The sequence below is a fragment of the Antedon bifida genome, chromosome 4 (assembly GCF_963402885.1).
Source record: "Antedon bifida chromosome 4, ecAntBifi1.1, whole genome shotgun sequence".
Taxonomy (NCBI): Eukaryota; Metazoa; Echinodermata; class Crinoidea; order Comatulida; family Antedonidae; genus Antedon; species Antedon bifida.
Window position 1 is genome coordinate 5,088,778 of NC_136229.1, and position 23,103 is coordinate 5,111,880.

A 23,103-nucleotide genomic window follows, 5' to 3' on the forward strand; every position below is an offset into this window, starting at 1 on the left:
ATTAAACAACTTAAACTATATTAAAAAATAGCGGTGTGCTGATCTGGTAGGCGCTGTCGAGGATGATAATTACTACTTTAAGCTTACCTACCTAAATATAAGTAGGCCTATATTGTGACAATGGAAACTCACTTTGTAAATCTGCCATGTCTGTTAGTTTTTTGTGAAGACTTTTCCTTGAATGATTTTTATCACTTCTTTTCGCTTGATCTCTGTTTTTCTTCCAAACTGTGAGTTGCAATTTGGACAAATTCCTTTTTCCTTAGTAAAGTTGATTTTAATTCGTTCAATGTAACACTTAACAAGTTTTCCACGTCCTCCTGTAAATTTAAAATGTTAATAAATCATATTATAATGCACAGTACAGTTTGAAATTTGTGCTCAAACTGACCGACAGTCTATTATTCCATTTTTTTACAACATACATTGTACAACATAATTTTTTGCACACGTTTTTGGCAATGAAAGTTCCTGGGTCCCAGATTGTAAATTATTTGAAAAAGGATGGCTATCACCAAGAATTATATATATCACGAGCACCAGTATTAGTATTATACCTATCACAATAAGACAGGTGGGTTTGAATGGGTTTGGTTCATCAAGGCTGCAGAGGTTAAAAACAGACGAGGCAAAGATGCTTTAAATATAATTAATAACATAAATATAGCGTCTCGGCTGAGTAATTAAGGTGTGTAGTGAAATTTAAAAGATAAGGGGAGCGCCTCGTCTGCCTCATGCGGCCTACAGCCCTGTTCTATTTGATACCTAAAGCCGCTCAGAAAGGCATTAAGCTGTTCGTACAGTTAGTTATTATGTACATACAGTAACATCAGAGAAGAGTACGTGAAATTACAATCTTCCTCCTCTTCTTGTAATTTCACTCTTCCCTGGTAAAATTTACTATTTATTTGGTCGACAAGTCTTATGCAAAATTCCAGTGTAATTACGGCTTCAGGATGCCAAATTAAAATCAAACTTTTAATTTATATTATTTTTATGAACCTTTGTAATACTTGAGCTGAGCTTGATACTTGGCAGAAACTGACACTGAAGACAATGCACTCTGATAACTCTTGCAGCTGCTGGAATCATTACAATCTACACCTTCTACTCAACAGCATGACACAACCCTGTCTGGAAGTGAAATTATTATTGTTAGTAACTTAAATATATATGTTTATTTACTCTTTATCTAGGACTATAGTTTGTGCTAACTGTAATTTGTATAGTAGGCCTACTAGGCTAGAGTAGTTGTGTTATGCGCGATTTGAACGATTTGCGCAATTTGAAATTGCGCAAAAAATTCCTTGCGCAATTTGAAATTGCGCAAAGAATTCTTGCGCAATTTGAAATTGCGCAAGGATTTTCTTGCGCAGTATTAAATTGCGCAATCAACTTGCGCAATTTGAAATTGCGCAAGAAAATCCTAGCGCAATTTCAAATTGCGCTGCACAATTTGTAACATTTTCAAAATGCGCAACAGAATGCGTGTTAACGTCGACGATTGGTTAACAATAATAATTTATTGGAAACTAATAACTCAAAATGAAACATAATATATGCGAAGATAACATGTGTATAATACACAACATAAATGGCATACACAATTAAATAATATTATCACTCATTGTAACTTGAAATAAATCAAAATGAATGTAAAAATAACAAAAATTAAGGCAGTAATACACAACATAGTCTACCGCCACCACCATTTAGACTTGCTATCAAAACATAGCCAGTAGTAGGCTAGAGTAGTATAGCCGCCCGCCGGGGAACACCACCGCTTCGTTTTCCTTTGTCGGGTCTTAGTTGGTATGCTAACAATAACAACATTTTCACTATTAAAATAAGGAAATGCGATATTATCTTTAATTTTTAATCATTCTTAGAAATTACTATAAAAATATGTGTGCATGATTTGACAATCTGTCCAAAAACCTTGCGCAATTTGCAGATTACTTGCGCAATTTAATACGTTGCTTGCGCAATTTGAAAGGGATGTTTCAATTCAAATTGCGCAAGGAATTATTTGCGCAATTTTAAATTGCGCAAATCGTTCAAATCGCGCATAACAGTTGCATATCGCAATAATACATGTTGCCAAGACATAATAACATGTTTCTTCTATCTGTAGCCATTTGTGAATGCGAATAAAGTATACCTACAATGTAGTACTAGAGTAGGCTCGATTCCTACCATCCTAGCTAGTTAGAGGGCCTACACCTAGTCTGTGTAGTAGGTACGTGGGGTACGGGATAGGCCTAGTTGTTAGGCTAGCAACCTCTCTATCTAGTCTAGGCCTAGTCTAGCTAAACATCATATCGAAAATCCTCCTCTAATAATATATTTAATCCAGGCATGGATCTGTCTATGTTATTAGGCTTACAGTTTACAAAAGTTTAGAAAATGATTTTTAAAGGTAAATTGTAACAAATAAAACATTACCTGGGACGCCTTCTTGCAACAAGGGGAAAATCCAACTCTCAAAAAAAGTACAGTACTGCTTAATCAACCGTAAAATCATAAACATACAACACGTGGTAACACAAGACCACGCCCATATTCCATTATAAACGATTGCCAGAAAAAAAATAAGATCACATTAATCTTGTTCTCTCATAATTATATATACCCACATAAAATTATGTTGGAAGATTAATAAAACTCAAAATAGTGTGTTGTTCATAGTATACAGTAGTAGAGTACTATTGTTTCTTTATTATATTAATATGTAAACAGCTACAGTCGAATTAAATTCATCGATATGAAGTAATATGAAGTCAATTTGTTCATAATATTACAACTATTTAAAACAAAACATTTTTAAGCTGCATTGAGTCGTCAAATGAACTTCCCAATACTTTATATATTGCACAATCATTTGCATTCAATCAATACTATGCTCTTTCTACACTATCAAACTTTATGTGACAAAAAAATGTGATGTGCCCATATATGGACATAATGATGTCATATCACTCCATATTTGGGAATATCACACTTTTTTTGTCAAACTAGTTTGATAGGGTAGACAGAGCTTTACACATGTTCACATGATATTAAAAGTGTCCTAAAAGTTCAAAATGAATTTTAAGCGACCTTTCTACCGCTTCAAAGTGAATCTTATTAGTTATGTCAGCTTTTAATTCCTTCAAAACTGCCACAAATTCTCTGTGTTCTTCAGCGATCCATGGCCGAGCCACATCATCAACCTGATATGGTGTTACATGGGCATGGATTATGATACCCGTATTTGCTAATACTTCTAGCGTCTCCCGATCCGTCACCCAAGTATTCTCTTCTCCCGAATGTCCGCCATCGAGCCAATAAATTGCAGAGATACGCTTGACAAAGTCCTTTAGTTCTGTGGTGGATTCTAGTGATTGTTTTAACTCAAACACAATTTGATTTAAAACCACACAGCCTTTACTAAAACCTACAAGTTTTACTGGTAAAGTTGGATCTACTGATATATGCTTTTGGTTTTCGTTTGCTAGTCTTTCATTACCATCCAGCACACAGGTTTCACCTTCATTGCTTTCATCTTCACTTTGTTCGTTTATAATATTCTCCAGGCTTTTACAAGCGTTCATTAATAACAGCTGAAGATGTTCAGTGGCGTTTCTGTATTCAAATTCAATCGGAGAACCGATAATGTTACAATCGATAAAATTTTCAAAACAACTGAAAACGAACTCGTGGACACGATGCGGACGGACGACCCAGATCCATGAGGTAGGAAAGCGTTGTTGAAGTTTTCTGGCGGTCTTTTCAAAGCTCCAATTCATCCACTTTTTACCAACCCTATGCAGAGACATTTCTTTCGCAAAGGTCTGTATAAAAAAAAAATAAAATAAAGTTTGGATAATAATTCATTTTTTTAAATATTTGAATCAAACAATATATATATAAAATGTAAGTAGCCTGTCCCCACACGGACACACTCAGATTGCACGTATTCCCCACTTTTTATCACATCTAACTATTTATATAGTGATAAAGTAAATTGAGGTTGATTGAATGGAGTCACAAATACACTACAGTACTAAAATAACTCCACTCTCCTTGCCTAGATTTACTTTGTAAAAAAATAAATAAATAAAATAAAATCCCTCAAACACATGAGTGAGAATTTCTTCATGCAAACTCAATGTCTCCCAGGGGCCTCACGTGTTTTCACATACCTGGACATCTCCTGGGAAATACACAACATGGCTTTCTCTATCTTGTTTTGTAAAGCTGGTAGTAGAATCTGCATCATTCATCATTTGAACAGGCGAGATCAATGTATTTTTGCGACCATGTAAACCTTCAATAAGTTCAATCCTTCTGCATTTAGGTTGTTGATCATTAGAAGCCATGTTACTGGCATAAAATAGGCTGAAATCTACACCCATTGAGGCGAACCCATTGAGGCCCTAAACACCAGCCTTCACCAATCAATCTATCATCAAAGGATGTTGACAGGATATCCGAATTATTTAACTCTATATTGAATGATTTGAAAATTATAACAACAAATGTTGCTTTATAAACAAGTTTTACATTGTCTCGTGATATATTGTAATATTATAATGCTAACAATTTTAGTAAAGTAAATGACTGTTGTAAAAATAATGACATTTAATAATAAGTATTTTAAATATAAATCTGGCAATTATAAAAGGTCTTTTTCAAAACAAACATGTCTGCGCCCTCAACAAGACCGAATACAAGGTCGCGAAGAAATATTCAGCAAAATACACAAGAATCTAAAGTAATTCCAAGTCCTTCTCCATCCAAACGTCGACGAGGTGCATCGGTAAGTGAACCAGAACATGGTATTGCGAATTTAATTGCTACAGTTCATTGTTATGGGACCATTGTTATATCCCAAAGCTAGGCTATACCAAATGGATCCGATTTTGACTCGCACAAGTTCGGGAAATGAGCATCGTCTTCCCACCTTCCAAAATAAAAAAGAACAGGCCTAGCTGCTACAGTAGTACTACTACTAGAGACCTATAGGTAGGAAAGTCAAACTCTAGGCCTACCTAGCTAGACTAGGACTATTCCCACTCCTACTACTACTAGGAGCAGAGGGCTAGCTAACTAAGTTCACAGTACTTTATTCATGGAATTACAGTTTAGATAGGCCCTATAATACAGTATTTTGTAGTGTAGTAAGCTATGCAGACTTGCTATGTAGATTTGGAAGGATACGTGCGTACAGTATACAAGGCCTAAGCTTTTTTTATGATAATTAAACAATTTATCACATTTTTATTCAAAGACCTCAACTACACCAACTAAAAGTACAAACACAGTTACAACAAGTGTTTCTACAAAACAAGCACCACCACGACCTGTTGCTGAAGTGACCAAAACCTCTCCAAAGGTTCCACCAAAAGAAGAACCGGTGATCACCGAAACGAAAACAAGCAGCTCTCAGCAAATTGAAACACCGGCGAGCCTTCCAACCGTATCAGTAAATCCAAAGCTCCCATTTAAAAATCCACAGTACTTGGTAGGTATTGTTGTCCTTTCTTCCTTAAAAAACGTTTTTATACACCAAACACTAATGTCTAAGTCAGCATGTTGCAACTAGCACACATTTTGTATCATGCATTTAAAAGATTATGATGGCACAGAAATGATATGGTGAGAAGAGAAAGAGAGAAAAAGTTATTAGAATGACCAAGAAGTATAAATAACCAATTTATATAATATCATAATATATTATTTTGAATATAGTGTAAACTAGTTATTTTCCAAAACACATGAGTTTGGTAGTAAAATGCTATTTAAACAAAGTATTCACATTTGATTTCTTCTTAGTTTGATAAAACTGTTGGAAGGAGGAAGAACAAAGGTTGGAAGAGCCTAAGGCAGATAGTATCAGCTGAAAGAGCTCCTGGAAACCAAAACCAGATTGCATGTAAGATCCTATGTGACAAAAAAATGTGATGTGCCCATATAATATATTATGGACATGATGACATCGTATCACCACCATATTTGGGTATATCACTACCATATTAGAGCTTTAAACATTATAACAGTTATTTTTTTGTTGTTTTATATATTCTTTAAGAATATATATATATATATATATATAAATCATACTGTAAATTATAGAAACAGTGCTCATATTCGGAACATGATCTCATAATCGCGTCGAGCATAGCTCATTGGCGAAAGTTCCGTATTTTTTAGTTGTATGAAAAAATGATATTATATAAATATACCCTTGTACACCTTACACATTTTTTCCCTTTTAGTTTAATTGAAATCATCCAACCAATTGTCAATCAATTGAATCTTTAAATGTCTATTTAAATAATTTGAAACACTTCAATTATGAAACAGACGTTCTATACTGCTAAATATTTCATGAAAAATGTTTTATTATATTAGACGGTAGTATTGATGCCCCACCAAGTTTTAAACCTGCAAAGAAATATTCAGACCTGTCAGGGTTAACAGTAAGTTATCTATAGAATAACACAGTTTAGATATGCTATATGTATGTACATTACAGTACTTTTAACATAGATTCTCTATTTTAACGTATTCCATTCCTGGATGCTTGCTTAAGGTTGCTTCCCACTAGAGGCACAACGCCAAGATGTTGACAGAACGCAAGCGAGTTTGACCAATGAAAAGCAACTGTTTGAATAATCCATTGCTTGTGATTGGTCAAATCACGTTGCGTTGCATTACGTCCTTGACGACTCCTTGTGTCTTCTGTGCAAACCAAGCTCTATACGGCAAAAGTACAGTAAATAATTGTTAAACATAAAAATAAATAAATATTCAAGACATTTTTTTTTAATCACAATTTTTTTGGTTTTGTTTTGTTTTGGTTTAATTTAGTTTCTTTTGTACTTTTTAATTTGTTTATTATTGTAGTAATACATTTTATTTTACATTTCAGGCAAAATATACTGATCCACAAACAAAGCTAAGGTACAGCAACACTGACGAATATTCAAGAATACACTTGCTTCCAAGTGACATCGTAAACGGATTGCTAAGTCTTCGAAAAGCAAACGTCGTTGTTGGCTGATAAAACTCTGTAAGAGACGAAATCTAGGTTAACATATAAACATAAAACTTTAAGATTAATAAAAGTTTATTTCCTTCGAATCAATTTAAAACAAGTATTAATAGAATATAAATTATGATATCTGCAAATACTTTACCTGGAGTAGCAAGGCTAGCAATCCGAACAGGAAACCATTTTAAACTGCAGACGTCTGGTGTATGCCAAGGCTACTATCAAGCCAATCTGACGATTTTACCTAGCAAATACGCGGTTGATTTCGAAAAGTTTTGCCAGGCAAACACAGGTGCTTTTCCGTTGCTTTTTCAATCTAAACCTGGGCAGTGTGATGCGCCTCCTCTTTCTACATCAGACTCTAACATTAGAACTGATGTTCCTGCGTACTGCGTGTGGGAGAATGGGAAAAAGGTAGACGTAGTTGGTGATCTGATGACGTATGCATTTAGTGATTTCTGTACGTCGTATCTGGGATGTAGCTTCACATTTGATCAGCGCCTTCTTGATGCAGGAGTGCCACTCAGAAACGTGGAACAAAACACAAACGTCAGTATGTACGTCACCAATATACCGTGTTATTCAGTTGGGCCATTTGCGTGTAATGTGGTCGTTTCTCTTCGTCCAATACCCAAAAGCTTGGTAGAAACAGCATTCAGGATCACCAGTCCGCTTGAGAAAGCTCACGGGGCTCCAATACATATTGGAAATCCCGCTCTTATTGGCATTAATGATATATCAAAGCCGGATTTCGGAGCTGTATTGCCGTTCAAAGAGAATGATGTGCCGGTGTTCTGGGCTTGCGGTGTAACCGGCCTAGAGGCCGTCAAGGCATTGAAACCTGACTTGGCGTTTACACATAATCCAGGTTGTATGTATTTGTGCGATACTCCGCTAGATGATGGTACTGATACAAACCCTGATGATAGCCGTGTTATAGATTTAACGAATAACCCATACTCTGCTAGTGTTGCTTCAGATGTGACATTAAAGACGATCTCGAAGTTGGAGAAACTAATAGCGACAGATCCCGGTGATCGTGGAATTGGCAATCTCGTTGTGGAGAATGATCTTCTAAAATCAGCATTATCTCTTTCACACGCCTCTTCAGTAGCCATCGTCACCGGGTTTCCGTGTATGGTGGATACCCCAAGTCTTTATGAAAATGATGGTCTTTCTGGGGCTGTTACTTTAGCAGTAATGCTGCAGTCATTAGGAAAGGAAGTTTCTTTTATAGCCGATAGCGGTACTTTTGACTCTGTCATGATTTCGTTCGTTAACTCCTTGTTAGAGAAAGGAATTTTGACCAAACCAATCCCAGTTGTAACCTGTCCATCAGATATTGATAAGTCTAAAGCTTCTAAGTTTCTGACTGGCAGTGACGGCCCAAGATTCGACCACCTCGTTGCTATAGAGCGATCAGGTATAGCTGCCGATGGCAGTTTCTACACCATGAAAGGACGAGATATCTCCAAACATCTAGTCAACATTGACTTGTTATTTGAAGCTGCTAAATCGATACCGGGCGTATCAACGACCGGTGTAGGCGATGGCGGAAATGAACTCGGCATGGGCAAGGTATTGGAGAAAGTACACAAATACATACCGCTCGGGGAAAAGATTGCTTGTGTAACGAGCACGGATTATTTGGTGGCTACCGGTGTTTCAAACTGGGGAGGATACGGTCTTTCTGCAGCTGTAGCCCTATTGAATTTGTGCCCCATTCACGATCGATACACAAGGAGATCAAGCGGTTTTCCGCGACAAAAACACGATATAGTTATGCATCTGCCAACGGTTGAGAATGAGAAGCGGACTTTAGAGGTTCTTTTAGAGATGGGGATATATGATGGCATTCTGGGTAAAAGATCACTGAGTGTGGATGGGTTACCTTTTGACGGTGTTCACAGTAAAATGGTCCAAGATATTATAGCCATGTTCTGAAATCTAGACCTATGCAGTAATACATGTAAAGAAATATTGTACAAGGGAATTCTTCCATAATAACTATGCAGATATGTTCTTTGGTTAAGGGAATTCTTCCTTATTAATTATGCAGATATGTATAATATTTACTTATAGACCAATGTCTAGGCCCGGTAACTAATTGAAGTACTATACAAGGGAGTTCTTCCTAACTACTGTATAACTATTTAATATTTATGCAGATAATATTTTCTTTGGTTAAATAATTATAGGTCAAAATACCTAGGCCCGGTACCTCATTGTAATACTATACAAGAAAATTCTTCCTAATTATACATTAACTACCTAATAATTATGCAGATGTTTTCTATGGTTAAATTAAAAGCATTGGTTGATTTGAGGATAACGTATTATTATTCTTTTAATCTTTGTAGGCCCTATTATAATAATGCCTAATATTTAATAAGACAATTTTGTTGTGCAAAATAGAAAAAACATAATTTGTTAATTTGTAATATCTTAAAAAATAGGCCATCTACAATTATATGACCACCATAGTACGACGTATGCAAAAAAAAAAATGAAGTACAAAAATAAGATAGGCCTACAATCATGTTTGATATAAATTAAAGAAATAATGATATGAGGAACGAGTGTCGGTGTGATTCCGATTCTCAATACTGTATCTAGATTTCTCCAGTGTCATGTGAACAAATCACGTGTTTCGTGCCCTAATGTCTAGTATCATACCCCTTATACTTGGCTTTAAATAGGTCATGTACAGACAACACATTTATATTGATTGATATGTTCCAATAATTATCGATCTATACTATCATCATATTTTTTTTTGTATTAAGCACTTTTATAACAGTGGAGGAATAGTTAAAAATTACCTAGTAAAATCTTCTGTATACAAAGGTAGAGAGGTACATGACCTTTAAAGGTCATGTACAGACAACACATTTATATTGGTCGATACGTTCCAATAATTATAGATCTATACTATCATAATTTTCTTTTGTATTAAGCACTTTCATAACAGTGGAGGAATAGTTAAAAATTACCTATGTACACAAATGTAGAGAGGCATATAAAATAATTATGAAAAATAAAACGGTAGTGGCGAAACATGTAATCAGATGACAAGCATATTGGTAATAGATCTTTCAGTAATCAGATTTTTATTTTCGAGCTATCAACATTATCCACTGTAGTAGGTAATACCAACCATAGAGATATTATAGTTAACTATAATATCCCTATGCAACTGAATCTGCCAACTGAGAGTCGAACTCGGGTCTATTTAAAACATTTGAAATAATGCTTGAAACGATTACATTCTTTATAATGTAATCTCGTTGCTCAAGCTCGCCCTCATCGACTGGTGGCCTAAATACAATTCTATAAGTTGTTTTAAATATATAAAAAAGCACACAGCTATCAAAATATTACTCATGTCTTTGTAGGTCAAATTCTCCTATAAACACGAAGTGCTGTTTCACACGAAATGACGACGACGCATCAAGCCAGGGTATGTTTAGGTATAATAGGTAGTATTATTACCGCCTGCAGTTTACATCGTATTTTAACATCGTGGACTGGTTTCGTGGTTTTGTGGTGGTACGATTTAGAGGACGGGTCGTCACTATTGCTGTTGTTTGAAGGCGAGTGGAGTATAATATCATTGTTTAGGAACAGGAACTTCATTATTATGTAAATCTGTTAATACCCAGTTGTTGTATAATACAGTAGTAGTATAGGCTGTATCTGTATCATTGTATTCACCATTACAAAATAATAATATGAAATGAAATGTTGTGAAATTACTATTGGTGTGGGTGACCATACGAGCAAAGCTGGTTTTCCAGTTACCCATGGTGCTGAGATAGAAGCAAGTTGAAATCAGAAAAATAAGTGCAATAAACGACATTATTCCTGAATGAATTGTTATAGTGGAAATGGAGGATTACTGGCCTACCTAGGTCAAGTTACAATTTCTAAGAATATACCTACTACTGTGTGCTTATATCAGGCCTAACTAATCAGGCAATCAGGCCTACTGAGGAAAAAGTAGGATTCTTTGGAAACCATTCTTTATTATTTATTATATTATATTACTTTAATTTACATTATTTAACATCTCCTAATTGCAGGAATCGTACTACTGCTTTGTACGGTCTTAGGCTTGGTTTTTGTCCACATATCGTCACTGACATGGTCTGACCATCTAGATGCATGGTCTGTATATCTGATCTACCAGCTGAGCCTGATAACAAAGATCGTCTCTTTTTTCACGATTAAGTCATTTAAAAATCAGACAAAGAAATTCAGGCAGACACAAGAAAGGTATATCCTGCACGGACTACGCTATAATCAAACTACCATATATGGAAAGGAGTTTAATCTTGGAGATATCCACAGTCTTGAGGAATTCAAAACGAGGCATCCGTTGACCACGTATAGTCACTATGAGAAATACGTTGATCGCATCTGCGCCGGAGAAACAAACGTCATGACAAAGGATGGCGTTGTTAGACTGGCACTGACATCGGGAACTACGGGAAAAGGAAAGAAAATACCATACACAAATCAAACTGTTTGGGGTTTCGGGAAGCCTATCATTTTTCTTGCACCAAGTATTTCTAAGAAAACGCTCAGCCCGGGCAGCCCTTTTCAACGCACTCTTAATTTCCACGTGCGTCCAAAGAGTCTACCGTCTGAAAGCGGTATTTCTGTACAGGCTGGCTCAACCATTTCTCCATCCCATAAGAAGTATTTACTCATCTATTCTACACCAATTTCAGGTTTTGAAATTTCCAATGAGTTTGAAGCGTGTTATGTTCATTTGTTATTTGGCATTCGTGATAGATTTATAAAATCGATGACTGTGTTGTTCACGCCGCTACTAATAACTGCTTTTAAAATACTTGAAACACACTGGGAACAGATGCTAACGGACATCGAAAGAGGCTCATTATGGTCGAAGTTAAATATTCCTGTAGACGTACGTGCAGATCTAGAAGAGAAGTTAAAAGGTAAATGTAACACGGATAGAGTGCAGTTCCTAAGAACAGAATTTGAAAAAGGCTTCGACGGAATAGGCAAACGCATATGGCCTAAACTACGTATTTGGTTTGGAACAGATCTTAACAGATGTGCCGAGCGGATTGGCAATACATATATGAAAGGTATGTTTAATATATAGGTTGTATACAGTTCAACTTTTGACGAACTTTATTTATTAGTAGGACTAAATGGCCTACGCAAATTCTGTAATAGGACGGGGAACTATAGTGTACTGTTAAGAAAATATTACCATAAGAGTCTAGGGTTCCTTTTGGTGGTCATTTTCGACTTCTAATGTTTTGATCTGTAGGCATACCTCTGTGAAATCGATCCGACTGGTAAACATTCTGTACGTTCAGGCTTAAACCTTTTTTTTCTCTTTTGTGGCGTGAACCACCATCTTTATTCTTTCATATCATAATTAAATACATTACAAATAATCAGTAATATCTGTCTTCATATGTTCTTTCTTTAATTATTGTTTTCCTCCTTTTTTTCCCGTTAATTTCTTATATTTTTCTTTGTATTATTCTGCTCAAAAACAAAAATTTATCAGTATCAGGCTTAAACCTATAGTTTTAGTGAACACTATAATATCTCTATGTTATAATTTATTACGAGGTTATAATTGTTTTATTTTATAGGCGTAACATTTGCCTCGGAGCGGTATGTAGGGACTGAGGGCTTCTATGGTGTTAATCTAACTATTCTTAGACCGCCACCTCATCGTTATACTTTGGTTCCAGATTCACTTTTGTTTGAGTTTATTCCAATTGAGGAAAGGTAAATGCATGTTTTTATTGGGCCACAAACTTTCTAAGACGGCACAGTTCAGAGATGCAACTTTGCGAACATTTAATTGTAGGTTTGATGTTTAATGAATTGAGATGCTTACAAACCATTTGTTTTCTATCTAGGTATTACGATTGCATCATTTGTACATTCCACAAACGGTATGTAACGATTTATCTCGGCTAAACTAATAGACTAAATTTCTTCTATTTAATTTTTTATTCAGCGAAAAAAGTAATGCTAACGCATTTTTTGGAGACCAGGTCAAAGTTGGACAGACTTATGAGCTTGTAGTCAGTAACTGGACATGCGGGTTATATAGATTTCGATTTGGTGACGTCATTAAAGTTGTCGACTTTTACAATGAAGCCCCGGTCGTTGAATTTCAGTACAGGTACGATATATTTCAAGCAATAACAAATAAACTAGTTTATATAGGCTAACAAAAGTGTGCAGACATTCAGATTAAAGCGAAAATGGAGCCGTTATCTGTTTTTAAAACACATATATGTCATTTGTTTTTCTCTCCTTTAAGATACGGCCAACTGATGAACCTTCGTGGAGAGAAGGTTGATGAGGTTTGCATGCGTAAGGCTCTGGAGAACACATTCAGACAGTTTTCAGGGATTACACTTATTGAATATGCTTGTGCTGAGAGCTTACTGATGCCAGGTACTGTAGTGTTATGCAAATCAATACATATAGTAAATCAGCCATCCTATCAATCAATACACATCATACACATAATCAATAATCAATATATTAATATATACAAGTCGATTGGTCAATCAATCAATAAACCAATCAATAATTGATGAATTAGTACACATGCGTCAATAAAGATATCAAGTTCCTATCAAAAAATCAATCAATATATCAAATAAGTCAATACGTATAGCGATCAATAAATATCAGAGATTGGCCAATCACTATCAATTGATAATTAAAATATATTAATCAGTTATCAAATTACGACTTGATTATACCAATAATCATCAATAACAAATCAATCGGCCTATAAATCAAATAATAAATATACCAATCTAGCAACAATAAGGATATCAATTCATGATCAAATCAATCAAATAATGTATCAATCGATCAATAAAATAAATTCATATCGATAAACCAATCGATCAATCAATCGGTCAACCAATCGATCAACCGACCGAGATATATATAGCAATCAGTCTAATATTGTTTTCATACGCTGTAGATTCTGCCAAGCGGCAAGGTCCACATTACTATGTAGTATTCGTGGAAGTTGAAGGAAATAAAGGTGACATCGGAGAACATATAAGTACACTAGTAAGTCGATTGCTTTGTTTACAGACTTTGAAAAAAGTACAACTCTAAGTAATAAATGAGTGAAGAGGAAAACGATAAAATACCGTGGCAAAATAAAATAATACATTGTTTCCAAGGATAGAACTCGCAGATATAGACACTTTTTCAAAAATGGATGAATTATGCAATATTTAAATAAACGTCCGTTTACACTGTAATTGGCAGTAGCTACAACATAGTATAATTATACTACAAAAAATATGTATTATATGCTTTGTATGTGACCATATGAATTTATAAATTATGTGATAATACTTAATTATCTTTTCTGTTTAGCTGGATGCTGAACTTTGTGAGCACGGGGCCTTGTACAAAATGTGGCGTTCCCAAAACGGTATCGGTACAACAGACGTCATCTTTGTCAAACCAGGTGGATTTGCAAGACTGAAGAATTACATCGTTGACAATTCTACAGCTACTTTTAACCAGTTTAAACAGCCACGAAAACTGAAAACAGAAGGGACTGTCGCATTTATTTTAGGTCAGGCATCAGACTGAAGGACCTAGTTAAAAAGCATTTTGTACAAAATGTTAGTTTTCTCCTATTTTATTTAACCTTCACTGGACCATTTTGATTTTTAAATATTTTGGTGATTTAGAATGTTTTCTATCTTAAGTAAGTTTTCTATATATTATATGTTTGTGACTATATCCACACACCTAAAATCAGTACTGTGATACTGAAAGCGTAAAACGACAGAAATAAATATTATTATTATAAAGCATTAAGTGCTCAGAATGTAAATGCAGAGAACAACAGAGGGCGTTCTACTTTAACATTTGGTCCATATTGAACATACTGATAACTCGAGATTTTAATAAGCATTTGTGACGTCACCAATTAATCGATTTTTCTGAAAATCAATATGCATGATCTTTAACTAGTATATATCTATTTGCACTAACATTTACTACAAAAGTACTAAATACAATACTTTTTAAACTAAGATTGTGTTTGGCTATAAGAAAATCATATTACTTTGCTAGATCCACAAGTTGAGACATGCTAGTGTCACTATTTAAAATTTCATTTATACTGACGGAAAATGAACGAACATTCAAACTGTGTACTGTAAAACCATGTCGACCTCTAAACTGCCATCTTACAAGGACCCCCAAAGAACTTATTGCACTCGAAGTGCTCGAAGGATTACTATTTCCTTGTCGCTGTCTTCATCTTGAGGAAATGGCGCAAGGTTCCTCGCAAGGAACATGCCATGCAAAGTATGTAATAGTGGAAATATTGAAGATATCTCTCATTTGTTTTGTTTAATATGCCGTTTATATACACCAATGTAAGATTTTGATACCTTCCATACCATATCTGAAACATGTTCTACCTAAGGTCAAAACTTAGATTAAGACACACAAACACATTAGTATCACTTGCCACATTTATTGTACATAGATCACGTCAATTGTACCTATCTAATGTTCATGGTAACTTATGATACTTGTATTTTGGGGCTGACTGATTAAAATCTCTCATTGGAGCGAACTTAAAACAGAAACTGTCCGGGACAGTTTTCTATTATAACGCACCATCCTTATTTATTGCACTACCCTTTGAAATCCGAAATTCTGCATCATTACATATTGTCCGAAAAAAATGTGATGCGAACACATTAAGGATGATCTGACCACACAATCAAATATGGACAGATAATGTCGCCAAGGGTTTCAAAATGCGTTCCATAATGTTTCAAATTCAATTATATTTTGTAATGCATAAGTTTATGTTTATATATATTTTTAAATAAATATCATTATAGGCTTTTTTATCTTTTCTCTCGTTTCTGTATCGTCAGCTTTGTGCCGGTGTGAGTCACCCTCATTGACAAAATAATAAAAATACAAATAAGCTACAGTTTCATTACCATTATTAAAATTAGCAGTAACCCGGTCTTTTTCTTCCTTAATATATTGTTATTTCGCATGGGAGGAGTAAGTATAATAAAAGCGCACTCTGATAAAGTACTCTAACAAATTATTAAGATATAAAAAACAAATTGTACTAAGAATAAAATTCGGAACTATTTACGGCCATTGATGTTGTTAAACACTCTTCCTTCACTTTAAAATATCTGTAAGCTAACAAATGAAAGCAATACTGGATATGGAACTTTATACTTTTCTTTAAACTGTTCAGACTTTACGAAAATAAAAGAAGATATTATTTATTATAAAGCGATATCGCATTAACGATAAAAACAACATTGATTAATTAATCAACCTGAACGGTATCATGTTGCTCATACAGGCGGCTGTGACTCTAATGTTAGATTTCAATCGTTGTATAAATATTTACCTATGTATGTTGCCCAGTACATTAATAAGAACGGTGCGCTTTGAGGGTTATTCCATTTCGATTGTAGCCTACTATACGCTGAATGTCTAGTCATTAACACAAAATGAGGGGCTTGAAGATTCTTTTTGGTGCCGTTGGTAGTTTAGTTCTATCAGGTTGTGTATACCGCTTCATTGGAGTAGCTCTGAACTTAGTTAGCCTGCAAACTATCGAATCACCAGTGTTGCTTGTACTAGAAGGTAAGCTTGATAGTTTTAGATTTCCAGATCGGCCTACTAAGCCTACATCATTAGTTACGTTTCTCGTTTTCCAACATGACGCTTTCCCCTTATGCCATTTTACTCTGTTATAGGCAGAGTGGTTTTGGAGTGTGTCTATATAAATTTAAATTTCCTTTTTAACTTCCGTGATTCATGTTGATTTTGGTCTTGATATTTTTCTGCTACTAAGAGCATACAAACAATAATAATCAATTTTATTTTGGAAAATGAAACTTTATTTTTAATTAGGTGTATTACTTGAATCAGAATAATTATAATGTTGCATGAGGGTTTTTGACTAAAAAGTACTAATCGATTATCCGCCTGAATCCGCCTCCTGATTGAGTTTGCCTAAAGATCCTTTGCCTAACATACTTAATCGATGCAATAGTCATGTGATTTGTAGGCCTAGAATTTGGTTGAAAGAAACGTCTAAAACTCGTTTTATTATGGGTATTTTTTCTAGTACTTTCATACAATAACAACTGTGTAAAGAACTATCTAGGTTCATAGTATAAAAACATAAACATTCTTCAAGTAAAGTCAATTAGAATATCTTTTTCCCCTTAAAATATGTCGATTGTACTACGTAACCAAAAAAAAAATGAGAGGCCAGCTAGGTGATCGGTAGATTTCTGCTGGTTGTAATTAAAATAACAATTCAGTACACTACTGTAACAGCACACTATTATTAAATTGTGGAAATCTTGATTGAAGTTTTTCTGGCAACTTCATACACTTCTATCTATCATATAATTTTATATTCATTTTATTTCAATAATGACAATATAAAAAATGCATATTAATATTTTATAGACCATTATTGTGTATCTTTTATTTGAAGAAAACAATGTTTTAGATAAAGATAACTAGAACAACAACAACTAGGACAACACAACAAAACAAAACACCTTTCAGAAAAAACAATTAATGTATACGTGTCATTCGCAATTTGAAATTAAAAACCTTAAAATAAATATGTTAGATAGAACTGATATATAATCGAATTTTCGGCTGAACTCTGAAATAACAACAGATAAAAAAAGTAAGTGACTACCTGTGCATGTGGGCTACTTGAACTTTCGTACTGGGTCGATTTTGAATCTGGTTTGAAATATCAGATATCATTTTTAATGGCTTTAACTTTCTTTTCTAAATTAAACTTTTTATTTGGAAAACAAAAGGGTTAAATAGTTGAGGATACAAAGATAAATGTTTTATATAATTATCTATTCAATTGTCATTTCTACTCGAAAAATCAATGTAAAGCTTTGTAAAATGTCAATAGTTGAAATGTGTTTATACACAATGCGGTAGATTACCTTGAATCATGATTTTTTTTTAATTTCAGCTATTATTCTCTTGTTTTGTACTGTTTTGGTAGTGTGTCTTATACACATATTGTCACTGACATGGTCTGATCATTTAGATGCATCATCCCTATATCTACTCTATTGGAGAAACATAGTATTCCAAATTACGTCTTTTTTCGTGTTGAAGTCGTTTGAGAAGCAAACAAAGAAATTCAGAGAGACACAAGAAAAATATATCACCAACGGGCTGCGATATAATACAAATACCGTATATGGCAAAGAGTTTCATCTTGGTGATATCCACAGTCTTGAGGAATTCAAGACGAGGCATCCATTGACCACGTATAGTCACTATGAGAAATACGTTGATCGAATCTGTGCCGGAGAAACAAACGTTATGACAAAGGATGACGTTGTCAGACTGACGCTGACATCGGGAACTACGGGAAAGGGGAAGAAAATACCATATACAGATGTAAGCTTTTGGTATTTTGCAAAGCCTATCGCTTTCATAGCACGAACCACGTTATGCAATACGTTTAAAGGCACAGTTAATCCATTGCAACGGAGACTTTATATCTTTGTTGCGCCAAGGGGATTACCTTCTGAAAGCGGCATTCCCGTACAGCCTGGATCAGCGATGACTCCATCCTACAAGAAATACTTAAAAATCTATTCTACACCAATTTCAGGTTTTGACATTTCAACTGAGTTTGAAGCGTGTTACGTTCACATGTTATTTGGCATTCGTGATAGATTTGTAAAGGAAATGAATGGTTTGTTCACACCGATAATACTAACGGCTTTTAAAATACTTGAAACACACTGGGAACAGATGCTAACAGACATCGAAAGAGGATCATTATGGTCGAAGTTAAATATTCCTGTAGACGTTCGCGCAGATCTAGAAGAGAAGTTAAAAGGTAAATGTAACCCGGATAGAGTGCAATTCTTGAGAAAAGAATTTCAGAAAGGCTTCGACGGAATAAGCAAAAGAATATGGTCTAAAGTGTCTGTTTGTGTAGGAACAGATCTTAACAGATGTGCCGACAAGCTCCAGAATACCTACATGAAAGGTAAGTGATTTATTTTATGGTAACAGAACAAAGTCAGGTATAAAAAATACATGTAGTGCTTTAGATAAATTCAATTTGTACTATTAGAATGAGTTTTTCATCAATCACATAATTCTTTACCAAACTGTAGGCCTATCTGAGCATCAATATTTCATATGTCACACATTTTTATTATCAGTACTACCATGGAAAAATTAACACATTGTCAATGGTACTATATAGACTTGCCCCACGTCTGTATTTATTGTTTTTTGTTATGTTAGTCCACCAGTCGGCCTTTCAATGTTTGTGTTTTGAAAATACACGGAGTTTACAAGCTCTACGTATGAAACGCCATGTGTGCCAAAATATTTATCTTTGTATTAATATCAGGTCAAAACTCCATCAGAAACCCAGACTAGGTACTATAATATAACTTTCGTTAAGTTAAACAAATGTTCAGTAGCTATATGTTTATATACCTATCCGTACCGTACTAACCACAATATCTTTTACTGTAGGCGTGGCTTTTATCTCGCCGCAATATTTAGGTACTGAAGGACTATATGGTATTAATCTAACTATTATTAGACCGCCACCTCATCGTTATACTTTGATTCCCGATGCAATTTTATTTGAGTTTATTCCGGTTGAACAATGGTAAGCCGTGCACATTGTTATCATTGATTGTAGTTTTATTAATGATACACGTTTCTTTAATGTCATAGGCCTAAGTGTATCTCTGTCATGGACACAAAACAATATCCTTTCCTATATTTTTTATTCAGTGAAGAAAATAATCCAGACACATTTTTTGGAGACCAGGTCAAAGTTGGCGAAACTTATGAGCTTGTAGTCAGTAACTGGACATGTGGGATATATCGATTTCGATTTGGTGACGTCATCAAAGTAGTAGATTTTTACAATGAGTCTCCTATTGTTGAGTTTCAGTACAGGTATATCAAACAAGAAAACAAAAATAATAATTTGATATAGCACCAGTGTAGACATTTTAAAGTCAAATAGGTGAAGCTAGTTTTTTAAATGGAAAATTAGTATCGCAACATGTTAGAGCAGCTAACATTCATTGATTATAATTCTTGTCTTTTTTATTCTATTTTATTTCAACTACACCTAACAGCGAAAAATCTCAAATTATAGGATGCCTTAAAAATATTTAGATATAAATAAATATATACGTTAAAACACAGAAAAATACAATATGAAACATACAAAAAGGAGCTTTAAGATAGCTTTAAGAACTTTAGATTGAAAAATTAACAAACTGTAAAAAAAAATATCGACAGTCAAAAGAAAATTATAAATATATTACTGTATAAAAGTAAATGAATCATTTGCCAAATCTAATATTTCATATCATACATAGCAAGAATTAAGTATACTATCGGTATATTATATGGTACGGTATTCTATTGATTGTTCACAGATGCGGCCAGTTGCTGAGCCTTCGTGGAGAGAAAGTTGATGAAGTTTCTATGCATAAAGCTCTGGAGAACACAGTGAAACAGTTTTCAGGAATTAAACTTATTGACTATGCTTGTGCTGAAAGCTTACTGATGCCAGGTACTGTAATGTAATTCAGATTTAATGTAATTGATAAAAGTAACTAATCGATAAATCTATGAAAAGGTTCAATCCGGTCCAATGCGATCAATCAATTAATATAGGCCTCGTCAAACATACAACCCACCAGAATAATATTTGATGAATTAACGATGGCAACCAGTTTCAATCAATCAATGTATAAATCGACCCTGTAGTAAATGGCAATGATCGATCAGTACAAATGGTAATGATCGATCAATACAAATGATAATGATCGATCAATACAAATGGTAATGATTGATCAATACAAATGGTAATGATTGATCAATACAAATGGTAATGATCGATCAATACTGGTAATGATCGATCAATACAAATGATAATGATTGATCAATACAAATCGTAATGATCGATCAATACTGGTAATGATCGATCAATACAAATGGTATTGATTGATCAATACAAATGGTATTGATCGATCAATACAAATGGTAATGATCGATCAATACTGGTAATGATTGATTAATACAAATGGTATTGATCGATCAATACAAATGGTAATGATCGATTAATACTGGTAATGATCAATCAATACAAATAGTAATGATCGATCAATACAATATTAATGATCGATTAATACAAATGGTAATGATCGATCAATACAAATGGTAATGATCGATCAATACAAATGGTAATGATTGATCAATACAATTGGTAATGATCGATCAATACAAATGGTAATGATCGATCAATGCATGCAAAATATGAAATATCTTTATCGTGTTCAGATTCTTGTAAGCGGCAAGGTCCATATTACTATGTAGTATTCGTTGAATTGGAAGCTACGGGAAACGCAGTTGAGAATATTGGAAACATAAGCACAATAGTAAGTGGAATTTCGTAATTCTTACAAATATTTGACGATTTTCATTTTTAAAGATGCCGTCGCTGATCATCGGTCAAAGTATTTGCGCCTCTGCGACAGGTTGGAATTGATTTGATTTGATTGGTTGATTTCATATCATGTTGCGTTGGTTTCAACAACGGTTAAATTCAATATGGTTCTATTGAAACAATATGAGATAGGCCGATAGATATTATGAAAATGAAAACTAAACTGTAGAGTGCGCTGTATTTAATTGTTCCGCTACGGAGCAACAATCCGAACGGCCTCTTTCATGTGGTCATGTGACTTGCGCTCATAATAATAATATCAATAATTTTAGTATCCACATTTCTAAAATATCTAATAAGTGATTTTTTTCTAGCTTGATGCTGAACTTTGCAAATTGGCGGCCCTCTACAAAGTCTGGCGTTCCCAAAACGGAATCGGAACAATGGAAGTCATTGTCGTGAAGCCAGGTGGATTTGCAAAAATGAGGGATTTCATCATTAGCAATTCTACAGCTACATTCAACCAGTTTAAGCAGCCACGAAAGCTAAAAACATCAGGCGCTGTTGCGTATATTTTAGATCAGAGAATATGCCTATAAAGAATGTACCTATTAATGATCATAATAATATTTCTCAATATTGTAAAACTATAATATTCTTTAATTTGTGTGTATTTATAATTATTTTTAAATAAGTTAACAAACGTTTCATAAATACACAACTTTTTTCATTAAACATGCAATATATTTTGTAATAGATAACATAACACAAAATATGCAGAAAATAATGTAAACATATATGAGATTCTGTAATTGTTGTTTATGTAACATTGAATAAATAAAGGTGGTAGTTACCCACAAAAGATAAAAAAAAATGATTTTTAATCCAATTACTGTATTTAGAATGGAAATGTAGCACACATTTGGTATAACTCATTATAATTCATATTATGTATTATTACTGTAGTATTCAATTTGTATTAGGAAAGTTCGTAACCATGTATTTTTGTAGAGTTTTGCCACAGAGAGGTGACACCTTCCCTGATGTCTGGCGGTGAAACCTTCACTGAAGTATGGAGGTGAAACCTGTCTTGATGTCTGGAGGTGACACCTTTCATGATGTCTGGAGATGAAACCTTTCCTGATGTCTGGAGGTGACACCGTCCCTGATATCTGGAGGTGAAACCTTTCCTGGTGTTTGGAGGTGACACCGTTCCTGATGTCTGGAGGTGACACCTGTCCTGATGTCTGGAGGTGACACCTTTCATGATGTCTGGTTGCTGGAGGTGAAACCTTTCCTGATGTCTGGAGTTGACACCGTCCCTGATGTCTGGAGGTGAAACCTTTCCCGTTGTCTGGATGTGACCCGTTCCTGATGTCTGGAGGTGACACCTTCTCTGATGTCTGGAGGTGAAACCTTCCCTGATGCCTTGAGGTGAAACCTTCCCTGATGTCTGGAGGTGAAACCTTCCTTGATGTCTGGAGGTGAAACCTTCCTTGATGTATGAAGGTGACACCGTTCCTGATGTCTTGAG

General features: G+C 34.5%; 6 protein-coding genes across 6 annotated transcripts in view; 4 read left to right on the plus strand and 2 right to left on the minus strand.

Annotated features, from left to right (window-relative positions):
- Nucleotides 1-2,481, minus strand: part of LOC144840837 (ATP-dependent DNA helicase Q1-like) — a 25,933-nt gene extending 23,452 nt beyond the window's left edge. Inside the window, exons 1-3 of the mRNA XM_078696876.1 lie at nucleotides 2,446-2,481; nucleotides 1,003-1,134; nucleotides 133-320 (exon numbers count right to left, since the gene is read on the minus strand). Coding sequence (XP_078553002.1) covers nucleotides 133-148 — 16 coding nt within the window. The 5' untranslated portion in view covers nucleotides 149-320; nucleotides 1,003-1,134; nucleotides 2,446-2,481. The remainder of the gene's footprint in view (nucleotides 1-132; nucleotides 321-1,002; nucleotides 1,135-2,445) is intronic.
- Nucleotides 2,482-2,688: 207 nt separating this feature from the next.
- Nucleotides 2,689-4,459, minus strand: LOC144841613 (mitochondrial protein C2orf69 homolog). Its single transcript, XM_078698058.1, has 2 exons — nucleotides 4,185-4,459; nucleotides 2,689-3,833 (listed from the first exon to the last, which is right to left on the minus strand). Exons 1-2 carry the CDS (start codon nucleotides 4,395-4,397, stop codon nucleotides 3,060-3,062), a joined length of 987 nt encoding a protein of 328 aa, XP_078554184.1. The 5' UTR covers nucleotides 4,398-4,459; the 3' UTR covers nucleotides 2,689-3,059.
- A 223-nt stretch (nucleotides 4,460-4,682) lies between these two features.
- LOC144841616 (uncharacterized) lies at nucleotides 4,683-10,762 on the plus strand. Its single transcript, XM_078698062.1, has 6 exons — nucleotides 4,683-4,801; nucleotides 5,273-5,506; nucleotides 5,818-5,917; nucleotides 6,397-6,464; nucleotides 6,917-7,057; nucleotides 10,435-10,762. The coding sequence occupies exons 1-5, from the start codon at nucleotides 4,685-4,687 to the stop codon at nucleotides 7,046-7,048; spliced, it is 651 nt and encodes a 216-aa protein (XP_078554188.1). The 5' UTR covers nucleotides 4,683-4,684; the 3' UTR covers nucleotides 7,049-7,057; nucleotides 10,435-10,762.
- On the plus strand, nucleotides 7,029-9,365 carry LOC144841604 (D-glutamate cyclase, mitochondrial-like). The gene has a single exon (XM_078698044.1). It carries the CDS (start codon nucleotides 7,163-7,165, stop codon nucleotides 8,981-8,983), a length of 1,821 nt encoding a protein of 606 aa, XP_078554170.1. The 5' UTR covers nucleotides 7,029-7,162; the 3' UTR covers nucleotides 8,984-9,365.
- On the plus strand, nucleotides 10,394-15,078 carry LOC144841441 (uncharacterized; the record flags this gene model as incomplete). Its single annotated transcript, XM_078697771.1, has 7 exons — nucleotides 10,394-10,499; nucleotides 11,122-12,156; nucleotides 12,679-12,817; nucleotides 13,053-13,220; nucleotides 13,362-13,498; nucleotides 14,043-14,134; nucleotides 14,450-15,078. Coding segments are annotated over 7 exons (1,899 nt in total), but the record flags the coding sequence as incomplete, so codon positions are not given.
- Nucleotides 15,079-16,584: 1,506 nt separating this feature from the next.
- Nucleotides 16,585-22,168, plus strand: LOC144841442 (uncharacterized). The gene is made up of 7 exons (XM_078697772.1): nucleotides 16,585-16,720; nucleotides 18,126-19,130; nucleotides 19,631-19,769; nucleotides 19,898-20,065; nucleotides 20,557-20,693; nucleotides 21,464-21,561; nucleotides 21,944-22,168. The coding sequence occupies exons 1-7, from the start codon at nucleotides 16,585-16,587 to the stop codon at nucleotides 22,166-22,168; spliced, it is 1,908 nt and encodes a 635-aa protein (XP_078553898.1).
- The last annotated feature ends 935 nt before the right edge of the window (nucleotides 22,169-23,103 follow it).

Excerpts from the sequence above, each read along its gene's own strand:
- LOC144841442 (XM_078697772.1), top strand. The coding sequence starts at position 16,585 with ATGAGGGGCTTGAAGATTCTTTTTGGTGCCGTTGGTAGTTTAGTTCTA. Across the intron at positions 19,131-19,630 it reads CCAGAATACCTACATGAAAG|GCGTGGCTTTTATCTCGCCG; the intron begins GTAAGTGATTTA and ends CTTTTACTGTAG. Across the intron at positions 19,770-19,897 it reads TTTATTCCGGTTGAACAATG|TGAAGAAAATAATCCAGACA; the intron begins GTAAGCCGTGCA and ends TTTTTTATTCAG.
- LOC144841604 (XM_078698044.1), top strand. The coding sequence starts at position 7,163 with ATGATATCTGCAAATACTTTACCTGGAGTAGCAAGGCTAGCAATCCGA.
- LOC144841616 (XM_078698062.1), top strand. The coding sequence starts at position 4,685 with ATGTCTGCGCCCTCAACAAGACCGAATACAAGGTCGCGAAGAAATATT. Across the intron at positions 5,507-5,817 it reads TTAAAAATCCACAGTACTTG|TTTGATAAAACTGTTGGAAG; the intron begins GTAGGTATTGTT and ends ATTTCTTCTTAG. Across the intron at positions 5,918-6,396 it reads AAACCAAAACCAGATTGCAT|ACGGTAGTATTGATGCCCCA; the intron begins GTAAGATCCTAT and ends TTATTATATTAG.
- LOC144841613 (XM_078698058.1), bottom strand. The coding sequence starts at position 4,397 with ATGGGTGTAGATTTCAGCCTATTTTATGCCAGTAACATGGCTTCTAAT. Across the intron at positions 3,834-4,184 it reads ATTTCCCAGGAGATGTCCAG|ACCTTTGCGAAAGAAATGTC; the intron begins GTATGTGAAAAC and ends TTTTTTATACAG.